This window comes from Sceloporus occidentalis, unplaced genomic scaffold (genome assembly GCF_023333645.1).
Source record: "Sceloporus occidentalis isolate IW3139 unplaced genomic scaffold, rSceOcc1.0.p SCAF_1, whole genome shotgun sequence".
NCBI lineage: Eukaryota > Metazoa > Chordata > Lepidosauria > Squamata > Phrynosomatidae > Sceloporus > Sceloporus occidentalis.
The window spans coordinates 115,422,468-115,435,568 of NW_028316981.1; the positions used below are offsets into that span (position 1 = coordinate 115,422,468).

The 13,101-nt window shown below is 38.5% G+C and overlaps 1 protein-coding gene across 4 annotated transcripts in view; it reads left to right on the forward strand.

Annotated features, from left to right (window-relative positions):
• LOC149321969 (gamma-aminobutyric acid receptor subunit beta-2) overlaps positions 1–13,101 on the forward strand; it is a 160,888-nt gene that overhangs the window by 74,243 nt on the left and 73,544 nt on the right. For all 4 annotated transcript variants that reach the window (XM_089532134.1, XM_089532142.1, XM_089532151.1 and 1 more), the window contains exon 6: positions 9,678–9,760. In XM_089532134.1, coding sequence (XP_089388260.1) covers positions 9,678–9,760 — 83 coding nt within the window. The remainder of the gene's footprint in view (positions 1–9,677; positions 9,761–13,101) is intronic.

Genomic DNA, 13,101 nt, shown 5'->3' on the forward strand with positions numbered 1-13,101 from the left:
ATATCATGGCAATTTACAGACACCAAAAATTTAAAAATACCACAAAATAAAAAATATAATTAAACCAGACATGTTCTATTGACAGGCACTATTTTCAAACATTTTCCCACCCAAAGTGGCTTCTGTGATTCTACTTTTAAACCTGAACTATTGTTAAAAACACTTTAAATATTTGACTACTGTACCTGAAAGCAGACCCAGAGGTTTCAAAGGCACTGCAGGTCAGTTGAGGAATATGTGTGTGTGAATCAGGGATTAATAGTCCAGTCCTATGTCTGTCTCATCAGAAGTAAGTCCCATTTAGTTAACTAGAATTCACTTTTGACTAGATATATTGAAGAATCCATGAAGTGATTTTAAAAAATGGGGAGGAAGGGTTTCCTGACACCATTTCTCTTCACATTACTGGATGAAGTTAGTGAATTTTTAATTAAATCGCTATTTCTCCCCAACCATATTTAAAACACAAATTTAGGTTAAAACTTTAAAAACAAGAAAAGCACTGTAATACTGTACTTAAGATATGGAACAGTTTTATTGAGCTGTAAAAGCCAGGGAAATAAAGCATATTATGTATGTTTTATTTATTGAAAGAAATGGCACTCCTAGTGCCAGTTGGTCGCTACATTTCAACCAGCTTTTACTGTGATATCTCACTATCATGGTGATTGAAAAGGTTGAGTCAGGGGACAGTATTCTGTAAATGCAGCCAGTTGGTGAAATTAGCTAGAGAGAGAATAAAAATGGCAGATAGAAAGCATGGGCAAATTCGGTTGCTCAAAGAAAGGGCTGCATACTATGCACAGAATGTGTTTGAGTGTACAGGAATGAACCTCTTTGTTGTTCCGTGAATGATTCAAGGATGCTAGAGGCGAGGGGACGATTCCCTGACATTTCAGAAGAGCATCAGGCTTTCACACACATGCGCTTCCCTGATGTTTTACCAGTGCTTACCCCACAGTAAGCACTGGTGTGAAAATCTTCATAGTCACAAAGTATGCCAGAATGTCAGAAGTTTTCCTTCTTCTATAATATCAACATTTTCCCATTTTAATGCTTACTTTCTAAATAAAAAGCTAAAATTATTTCAAGATGTATATTATTTACATAAAATCTTTCTTTTTGTGTATTTTTTTTCTACTGAGAGAGAGATTTCATCAGTCTCATCTTAATGTATTTTGCCTTTTCACTCCATTTAATTTCCTCAAAGCTTCATCTGTTCATCAGATTTCAATACTATCTAAATCTGGGATCTGAAGAGATTTCTCTTGGTGGTAAGAAAGATGAGGAAAATAAAATAACAAAGAATCTTCGATCATTTAAAACGAACAGATTTATTGGAGTATATGCTTTCATGGACTACTGTCCATTTTATCAAATGTGTGTAGTACTATCTTGACATACAGAATGTGCACATGTAACTCTTTTGCCAGGGAATATTGTAAATGGTGGGGTCAGAGCAAAATGAAATCAAGTGTGTACAAACAGTGCAACAGATCAACAAAGCTATGCCTCAAGAAAGAAAGATAGCAGACAAGGTATTGAATTTTCTGGCTCCAATTTTGAAATGGAGTTATGCTGTGACTTCACCGCAGTGAAGTTGCAGTGTACACAGCTCTAGCTTCAAAAGCGAGCACTTTACACTGTGATGTTAATAAACTTCACGGAGCAGTGGGGCAAAGTAATACAAAGTAACATCGAAAGACTATTAAATCAGTGGTGATGAAGCGTTAAGGAATAATGTATGCAAATATTTTCCACAACAAGTTGCTGTTGTTACAAGAGGAATGTTAAAACGGTTGTTATGAAAATAGTTTAATGAAGTCTTGGATGACATATTTAAAGATGCTATTTGAGGTTTTAGTGTAACACAAATGTACAGTGATTTATTATGTGAATGGTAGGTCTGGGGTTTCTGGAATGGTAGTTATTGCTCTTTGTTTTTCTGAGTATTGGTGCCTTGCATTACCATTTCGCCCAGAATACCTTAGTTGTTCACCTACAATTTACCTGGGATTAATTTAGCATCCATGACAGGTTTTTAATTTTAGTCTGATGAACATTATGATATTGTCACAAATGTACAACAATTTGATGATTCTGATGGGAGGGTAGCTACTTTTTTCTCTTAGTGCTAAATTTCACCTCTCCCATACCCCCTTCCCATTTCTTAAACACATCACCTATTTGTATTTTCAAAGAAAAGAAAAGATTAAAATTGGTTAACTAGGAATGTACAGTTATTGAATGCTGGAAGTTGTGAATGAATCTTGTTCAGCATTGATCAAGAACTTCTGGGAACTGGAGCCCAAAAAGAACCCATGCCACTTTTTCAGCAATATGCTTATTTTAATATTGTTTGGGCATTGCTTTCTTTTGGATCTTCCTTGGCATTCCAGATTGAGAGGATTGCCATGACCATTGTATAGGGTAAGATATTTCCACACAAGTTCCACACAATTGTTCCTTCTCAGTCTGCTGAATATTCCCCTCCCTTGAAGGGCAGAACTGTGTGTGCCATGTTAATCCAAGGCATTTTTAAAATAAGAGTTGTGTGTCCAAATGGGCACCCAGTTCTAGTTTTTGGACAACTAGTGGAAACAAATGGGCGGCACATACAATTTAAGCAGAGTCAAAAATGTTTATTCAGATTGGAAACTGCACTAACTAATGCTAGGCTATAATGTATATAAATGTATTTGGAACTCTGTATTTACTCCCTTTTTATTTGAACAGAAATCACTTTCCCCTTAATTTGAATGTCAGGGTTGTATGTAATAGAGAAGCTACCATTCACAAACTATTTTGAATGAGAAAATAGACATCCGTTAACAATTTCTTCAAAAATTCCTTGTCCTCCTGCACCCTAAATTAGCTTGTTTCACTCAGGGATGGAGGAAGATACCATCCCATTGTCAGTGTTTAAATAAGATTCAACTGCCAGTTTAGTGTGCTTCTGCACATTAAAGAAGGGAGCGTGTGTGTGTATATGTATTTCCTTTGCTTCAGGTGACAATATGTCTTGGACCAGCCTTGAACATTGAACCATACTCCTGATTATTCCTGAGACTTCACTGTCTGTGAAAGCTTGTAAGAAAGGTTGCTTTCTGTGCCTGTTCCCTTCCTCCTGACCGCCTCCGCAACCACTTTCTTATAAATAGAATGAAACATTCTGGAGTGAAAGGGAAATGGCAACTCCTGGCAGAACAACCAAGCAACCAGGCTCCCACCTATTGGGAAGTAATAGGGAGGGTGTGCTGTAGATCTCTCTTTAATGAGCCCATCCAATCATTGAGTCCTCCTTCTCCATAATTCTAGAACTAAGGAAAGAAGAAGCATGCACCAGTCACTCTCCATTTATCAGCTGGCTCCCACCCTAGTTATGTTCTGTGCTTTTGACATAAGGCCATCACCTCCTACACCACACATTTAATGACTGCAAGTTTCATATCACCCTCATAACTACGGCTGCAGTTGTTATTAAAACCAGTCAAGTGGTAGACTGTATTCTTAAATCCATTATGTGCCTGTTTTTAAGCTTTGCTTTGTGTTGTGACCAAATACTCTGCTACATTTCATGCTGCTCTGTGAGTTCCTCCTACACAGAATTAAGAATGTGATTCTGAAGCTGCTTAGTGTAATGGTGTAATGAACCTTTAGTTCAGTATCTTGTCTTAAGGATTTGTCACCACAAGTGTCATTTTCATGTCTGGTGAGGTAATGGTTTTAGCTTAGCTCTAATAATGAAGTAACAATCTAGATCCTGGTTATGCCACATTCATGCCATATTTAGTGTGTGGAAAAATCACAGAAGGTGTATCAAAAATGTACAGTGTACAAATCTCCCCTCGCCTGTGTGTGCTTGGAGCAATAAAAAATGTCAGTTGAGTTCAGTGGCAAATGCTTCCTATTTTTTTTCTTCAACATAAAAGTCAGCTCCAATTAAACTTTTGAAGAAGGACCAATCATATATTAAATAGAATAGAACCCTAGATCATCTGGAAGAGACCACAAGGACCATCCAGTCCAACACTCTGCCATGCAGGAAGACACCATCAAAGCACACTTGTCAGATGACCATTCATCCTCTGTTTACAAACCTCAAAAGGAGGAAACTCCACTACACTCCGAAGCTGTATATTCCACTGTTGAACAGCTCTTACCATCAGGAAGTTCTTCCTGATGTTTATATGTAATCTCTTTTCCTGTAGTTTGAATCCATTGTTCTGTGTCCTATTCTCTGGAGGAGCAGGAAACAAGCTTGATTCATCTTCAGTATTACAGCCTTTCAAATATTTAAACATAACTATCATGTCACATCTTAACTTTCTCTTCCCCACGCTAAACATACCCAGCTGCACAAGCTGTTCCTCCTAGGGCATGGTTTCTAGGCCTTTCACCATTCTGGATATGCTCCAGCTTTTAATATAATGTGGTACCATTTAATGTTTACATAGGCCTTTTAGTATGTCCTGACGACGTATTAGGGTTGCCCGGGAGCATAGTTTTTAGACGCTCCCTAACCCTAGTACGGCACCAGGACATCAAAATGGCGGCACCCTGTACATACAGGTGCCGCCATTTTGATGTGACAGACGCCTAGCATCTGCACGTCCCGGCGCGCACGTAAATAAACCGTCTTTTAAGGGTTCTTTTTGCTCCGCGGGGAAGGCCCTCGGCCTGGAGGCTGCGGCTTCCCTGCAGAGCAAACTAGGGTGGCGGGAGACCACCTGCTTTGGGCAGTCTGTATCCCAACATGGACACCTCATGTCCAAGCACAAATATTACAACTACATTTAAAAGGGTCAGTTGGTCCCTCAAACATGCCTTCATATGTTCTTTGACTCAAAGTAAAATACCGGATTAAAAAGAGAAACATTGCTTTTTCACTGAAAAGTATAGGGGAAAAACCTTTCTGCAGTAAACAGCAGCAGAAATTTTCAATTCCTTTTCCAGATTGTTTGGAAATATATAATCAAAATGAACTAAAGACATCAGGAAAGAAAAAACGTGTTGTTTTTACTGGGAGCATTAAAACAAAATTCAGAATTTATTGTCCTTGCCTACCTAATAGATCTGTGAGTTGTTCTGCTTTGCTTAGTGTGCAACAATAACTGAGCAACAACAGTGTAAATGTAGCCCATTTTCATTCTCTTCCCTTCATGTGTTAAGGAAAAGTTTTGATATGGATTTGAGGGCTTTACATTCCCCTTTCCCCCTCCACCATGGTAGAAGTCACTGGAATGTAGTTGACGGAATATTTAATGGACTGGAGAGATGAACTGAAACCTCAGCACTGATGTGAAGCTTCCTGAATGGCCTTAGGCAAGTCACTGTTTCTCACAGGAAGTTGGGCACCTACATCTAGTTCATTACAAAAGCCATTTTTTAATGGGCTCAGATAGCATGTACCCAGAACAAGTTGGAAAGCAGCAGAAAGACCAGTAGATGGCCATCAATCAAACCAGAATTACAGAGAAATAACATTTGTGGCTTGGCTTTATACATAGTTGCCATTCCACAAACAAGATTGAATCATTTGGAATCCCAAATTCTAAGGAGAAATTCTGATGTGGGATTTTGTGAACAGCAAAATTTAGAATATGTAAAGTCTCTCAAATCCCTGCCTTCATTTCAGTGTGCAAAGAGGAGGGAGCCATTTCCACAAGAGACAAGAAAACAAATTATCTTGAATTTTACAACAGGTAGCAAATTAAAAGAAAAGGGGAAAATATTGTTGCTAAAACTTATAAGCATTTTTCTTTAAAGCTGATCTCTCTATGCAGGAGAGAAATTAATCACAAGGCAGTTTTGTCCTCAGATTTCCATATATTATAACTAGGGCTGCTTCCAGCCTTTCCAACTGTCACAAAACAGGTCTGCTTCCAAGAAGCAGAAGTGAACACTGGGCAGAGCTACAACTGCACAGCTTTGGTTACTATTTCTGACATGAGTGTCACCAGTGCTTAGTTGCAGTGCATGGAAGGCGCCTGATAAAGATTCTAATAAAAGTATACAGTCAAGTGCAGAAAATGATTTTATACTGAAGGATGATTAGTGGAGTTGGTAATTAGCAACCTGAACCTGTTCTCTGATGTGCATGACCTGTTTTCTCTTAAGCTAAGTGTGGGTATGGTGTATGGCCATGTGGAGAAAAATCACAAACTGTGTGTGTGTGTGTGTGTGTGTGTGTGTGTGTGTGTCAGAAAGAGAGAGAGTTTAAGTCATTGAGGCAGAAAGAATTAGTGGACACGCTAACAGTTTTTCCACTTGCTTAGAGATGTGGGAAAGGAACAGCAATCTTTGTCAGGAGAATGCAATTGTTATTAGAAATTGTGGTTAAAATAAAAAGTTCTAGTTAAATGAGGAGGGGTAGGGGGAGGAGGAAAAATAAGAATGCAATTATTATTAGAAATTTCCATTAAAGAAAAGTTGCTCTAGTTACGGGAGGAGGAGGAGGAGGTGGCAGCAACACCACCACAATCGGCACCAAAACCCCCATCCCCATCCCTGGAAGAAGTGGAAAATCAACTCAGTTCAGTTATAATTCTCTCTAGAGTTGTTTGCCTATGGTACTCCAACCTCATCCTGGGTTTCATGCAATAGTTGCTCACTTTCATCATCTCACCCTGTCCCTGATAATACTAATAACAGCTATTAGTTATTGACAATGCTGCATTTTTCCAAGAGATTGTAGAATGGGTGAGATGTCCTACTCCTCCAAGATGCTACATGAAAGCCTGTATTCAGTGGCACAAATCCAGTTGTCAGTCCCAAATAGAGTGGACTGATTGAGTCAACAAAATTTGCTAAGTCAGCACAACAGATCCACTTTACTGGATTTAGGTTAATGTACCCCTTCATTCTTGGTCCCAGTTTGCAACAGATACTGGATCTATGATGAATGTTTTCTTGGCATTAAGTTCAATTGGGAGAAGTAGGACATTTTCATGCAATGTGGGGAAGGTATCCTTGACAAGGTCTTTCTTTTTCCACTCACTTAAGAGGCAGTGCTTCCACTTGACTTTTTCCTCCACCCTAAGTGGGAGAGCTAGTTCCTCCACCCAGTTCTGGCTGGTATGGCTCAGAAGAGACAGGGGCCTGTTACAGACTGCCCAAATAAACCTGCTTGGGGTCTCTTTGGAGGTATGCTGTTTAAATGATGCATGCCTCCTAAGAATCCGGAAGCTGCACCAAAGCTGCACTCCAGTGCTTAGGAATAGAATGTGGCTTTGGCGCGACCTCTGGACTCTTAGGACCCATGCATCATTTAAATAGCATACCTCCAAAGAGACCCGAAGCAGCTTTATTTGGGCAGTCTGTAACAGGCCAGGGTTAGAGTTAGGGTTAGTTACAACTACAGCTATTCTGCCTAGGTGGATCAGGAAGTGCTTTCAGGGTTGTATCTTTTGCTGTTCCAGAGAGATCAAGACACATTCCACCAAGAATATGACCACTGCCATGGCAAAAATAAATAAATACTTTTTAAAAATAGCAACATTGTGTTTTGTAGTAACCTTTGCTTTCTTAAGGTGTTACAGTAAATTTTTCTAGAATTCTCATAGGAAATCTGATAGGCATTTACACATTAACTATATATTTAATGGTTTGTGAATCTCAGAACATACAGTACTTTGTTAGCAGATGATATAAACAATTTGTATATTGATGCGGGGTGTTCTATTGCAAAGTGGCATATGCATTTTTAATACAATTAAAGGGGTTCAAAATTTTGCTAAGTGTCAAAATTCTACTAAGGACCACAACTTACTAAGCATCATTATTTTATCTTTAGTTTGAAACATATGAGCAGAACACAGTTAGTAGAATCTCACTACTGTATTTCTTCGCCTTGTTATAGCTCAAGGCTGTTCCTTCCTCAGATTTAGCAGTAAAAGCATTTTGATAGTACAGATGTTCCCACCATTGTTTAAGAGGTTTGCTAATACATGTTAAAAATAGCCATAAATAAAATCTATGCAGAAGGTGTCATATGTAAATTGCCTACAGAATGTTTGTGTAGATATATGTCTGGAGAGTGTGTTTATTTTACAAAACATTTTTCAACAACAAAGAGTTCAAATATATTTCAATATCCTGTTAAACACAGACTTTTAAAAAATTCCTTAGTTTGTTTCACAGCCAAATATTTGGAAACTTGTGTGCTTATTTTGTTAAATACATGGAACACACCCGGGAAACTTGCACAGAAGTAATGATCAATTTATAGTCATTGTCAACACAACCAATTACAAAAAATATGTATTCAGCTATAGAAATCAATATCATCTATTTTCTGCAAAGGAATATTGTCCCGATGATGACAGTGATGATAAAATTAATTTTAGTCCTTGGATACCTGTAGTCCTAGTTTTCACAGTCAGTAAATGAGGCGGTTAACGTGCTTATGAAATGTGCCATTTCAGCCTGTAGGTCTGATGCACACACATAAAAGCAAAGAAAGCAGAAGGCCAGGGAGAAGCCTTAGCTGCAGTTTTTCTCTGAACACAGACTTTTCTACAAGGGGGGAATTTTTCTTAGGAAGAAGTATTTTATCTTTTGAACTCATTACATTCTAAAGTACACAGCTGAATCTGTCAGCTAAATGCAAAGAAGGCCCCAGTCTTGCTCATTTTACAAGTTATATTTGTCTACATGAACACCTAATAAGATGTGATTGAGTGGCCAGTACTGGCAAAAGATTTTTGCGTAGTTTTACAGAGACATTCAGCAATTTTAATTTTTTTTCTCTAAATGGAAGAAATATTTATTAAGATTTAGAAGTTATGTAAACTTACTAAGAGTCCACATAAAATTGTTAGTTAATTTTATATGTAATAGACATACACACTTTACACATTCTTAAGCCAAAAGTCTCCTGATGACGCATACAAATATCAAAGGGAGGGCCCAAACAGACAGGCCAAAATAAAGCTGCTTTGGGTCATTTTGGAGGTATGCTGTTTAAATGACACACACATCATAAGAAGCCAGAAGCTGCACCAAAACCGTGTTGCAGTCCTTAAGACTGGAGCATGGCTTCAGTGTGGCTTCCGGCCTCTTATGACACATGCATCATTTAAACAGCATACCTCCAATGTAAGCTTTATTTACTTAGATGCTCAGGCCCATCTAAGACAGATTATAGTGGTATCCAAGATCATGTTATCTTTAAAAAGCACAGAAAATATCATGTTAAAATACCTATATGCAGCAGTGCTCAGGACCTTTTATCAGCCATGCATCACATGGATACCGAAAATGAAAATGAACATGAACATGAGCATGAACAATGGATACCAATGGAGTAGTCAAGTTTTCCAACAGCTGCCTTTCCTTGTTGCCATATGACCAGCCCATCTGTTTCTATATTCATGCATAATTTCAGTGATATCTTTAACACAGCTTCTTGCTCACTGGTTGTCAACAGTGGCATTAGTTTTGTAATATCTCCAGAAAATATGACATTAAGATGAAATAAAATAAGTTTCTTATGAAGAAAAGTAAAGTGTATTCAGCTTGTAAAGTCAACCAAAATGATGGATAGCATTCTTGTTAGTTTACAAATCAGGTTTAAAGTAACAACCTTGGGTCCCCTGATATGTGTTGTTTTACCTGATTTTCAGCAGATTGAGCAAAATCCATAACAGTAATGTTTGTGTATATTTCTTTTCCAGAATTACAACCACAGCTGCATGCATGATGGATCTGCGAAGATACCCATTGGATGAACAGAACTGCACACTAGAGATAGAGAGCTGTAAGTACTTTTGAAAACTCATCTTTCTGCATATTCAAACCAGTTCAGATCACTTTCCTCCACATGCTACAGTGCTACTTTGTTTCTATCCAGAGTCATTTTGGTCCTTTTTAAACATACACACAAGAAAAAAACCACATTTAGTTCTCCAGATGAATGTGTAATTTTCTTGCATAAAAGTTAGAGGAATTTATTTTGTATGCTTTTTGGACAATATTCTGTTTTAAAAGTTGCATTTGTATGCCTTTTGGAGTTTTAGGTCACAAGTGTGAGGATTACTGCTAATTCTTTATCCTTATCTGATGCTGAACTGGATTGCTGTTTGTTTCCATTTTTTTAGATTAGGGGTTTAGATTTGTCATTGAATCAGTTGTGTACATTATCCTTGTAAATGCAGTGTCAATATTGTATGTGTTTATTTTAATTATGGCTTCTATCTTCTTGTAAAGATTTGTGGTGTTTGATCTTTTCTAGCATTTACATTGTAGATGCTACATTTTCTATACCAGTGCATAAAACATTTATAATAACTTTGTAAATATTGCATGCAGTGAGTTAACTTGACACCTTTAGTTGCTTGGCTACATTTGTTGAAGTCGTTTTGTAGAAAGAGATAGTGCAGAATGGCCTTAAAGGGCTGTGTATGTGTTTGTGTGTGTGTTTAGTCCTCTATACAAAACCAGCAGCTTATGTCCATCTTCCTGTTACTCCAGTTCCAACTGCTACTCCTTGGTTAAGGTGAGTAAATGTGTCATCATGTCATAGCTCATACTGTGTGCACACATGGCACTGAGTTCCTGGTCCTTATAGGAGTGGGAAAGCTGTCATGATATCTTTACTTTAAAAGCCAAATGATGCTGTAAACTACCAAGAAAATAAGTTCTACCCAAAACAAGAAAAAATTACTGCATGCAGATGAGAGATATTATGAAAACATCTGTGCACTGACCAGAGCTCTGCAGCTGACTTGAGCATGAAAAAGGATAGCTATAGAACAACCTAAATACCTTAAAGGCACCATATCTTTTCTAATCTTGGATGCTAAGAATGATCATCCCTGGTTAGTACTTGGATGGGAGACCAAGAGTGAATCCCAGGTGCTGTAGGCTATAATTCACAGGAAGGAACTGGCAAAGCTACCTATTCCTTGCCTGAGAAAACACTATGAAATTCATGGGATCGCCATAAGTTGATGGGTGACACGTGAAGTAATTTTGAAGGTAGACAGATATGGATCTGGGTTCTTTTCAGTTCTTGCAGACTATTTCATAAGTATTTTATGGAAATCATTAATCCCTCTTAGAGAATTTAAGTTTTTTCTTTGCTCAATAAAGGCTCAGGTTTTCATAAACTGCTCCATGTGGAATACTCCTCAAAACTCTCATACTGAGGATTACTTCCTATATCTTGTTATTTATTATTTATTATATATTTATAGTATTTATACCCCGCTCTTCAGCCAAAAGGCTATCAGAGCGGCTTACATTATTATAATTAGACATTTCCCTGCCTTCAGACTTACAATCTAAAAAGACAAGACACAAAAGGAGAAGGGAATGGAAGTGGGGAAGGGGGAAAGTCCAGCAAACCTTCTTTCCCTCTGAGGCCTGGACCAAGGCAAATGGACTGGAGGGAGGGACCTTCTTCTTTTTCAGGCAAGGCCTGGAGTTGGCCTGCCCATCTCTCCCTCTGGATGATGGTGGATGGAGGGAAGGCCTACTTCTTTTCATATTCTTCTTTTATATCTGTAGTATACAGCATGTCTACGAGTACAGCAACTACTTCTTGCAATATCTGACAGCTACACATTGGCTGGAAGATGTTCCCTACCATTGATCTAGGTCAATGGTCCTCCAGATGTTTTGGACTACAGTCCCATAATTCCCGACTCTTAGCCAACGTGGCTGGGTTTTTTTTAGATTTGAAGTCTAAAACAAATGGTGGGCCAAAGATTGGGAATGACTGATCTAATTATAGAGAAGATTATTATTTTTCCTCACTTCAGCACCTTTTTTTAAAATAAGAAAGTAAACAGTCTTTTATCTCAAACACAATGTTTCTTTTGTAACAGTGGAACTTACAGGATGTTTAGGTTTTGCTGCTGCCATTCCCCCCCCCTCTCCCCAAACTGTTAACAAATAAAGCAGTGCTACTGAAAGTGGTGATCCCTGGACTGGTGCCAATCCCCAAGCCATTGGCTGCCAGTCCCTGACAAATTTTCAGAAAAGAAAGAAACAATTGTACCCATTCAGCACAAATTTGATGCCAGTCCACCACACACTAGAGAATAATAGTTGCCACTCTCCCATGTCAGATAGCTTGAGAAGCACTGCAATACATAACGTCAGGTATTTTGGATTTTGTGATATGTTTGTGAAAGATATGTTCCAAGATATTTGTCTTCTCTTTTCTGTGCAAATGGCATTGGAGATGGCAGCATTTATTGGGAAGGACATGTTTTATTAAGAGCCCAATGTGAGCAATAGCTCTCACATTATGAATAAACAGTGCTTCCCTGAAAAAGTTCAGACACAGTAAATTAGGGGTGGGCAATGTAGGGCTTGTGGACTGCATGTCCCTGGGGCTGTTTTTATGGCCTCCAGGGACCTCCCAGGGGTAAAATAAATTGCAAAAAGTCTTTTTCTGAAATTCCTGAAAATGATATCTAGGGAATGTGGAAGTCATTTCAACCACATTTGGAGCTCTCTGGGAATTAACCCCCCCCCCCCCCGTCAGAATAAAATTTTGCCATTTTTTTTTTCCAAAATTTTCTGTTGCCAGTTTTTGTCTATTCCCATTCCTAATGTCTGATTTATGTCCATTTATCCTCTGGTGCAGGGAGTGACCTCTTTGCCCAATGTAGAGTGGTGATGGGCATTGATAACATAGTATGGCATAAATCACATTGGAGGATGAGCATGTGAAGGTCCCCCTCATATTGTGGGTGATGCCATTAGGTCATGTGATGACATTTCCTGGATAAATGTGCAGGCAGAGTTGGCATCTTGGTTTGTGACAAGGCTAAGTACCTGTGTCCCATCTGTGTCATGTGGGTGGGTTTTTGTTTATGGGAATACACAAAAACTGGTAGCAGAACATTTCAATCTCCCTGGACATTCCATCATAGACCTAGGAACAGTAGTTCTTGAACAAAAGAACTACAAAAGTAGATTGGAAAGAGAAACAGCAGAATTGGAATTCATTCATAAACTATAGGCCCTCAGCAATGGATTGAACAGGGATAAAGGCTTCCTAGCTCATTACACACATTTCAATACTATCTCATCCTCGGGGGGGGGGGGGGCATCCTACACTCATCTATTCACCATACCTACAGGCTA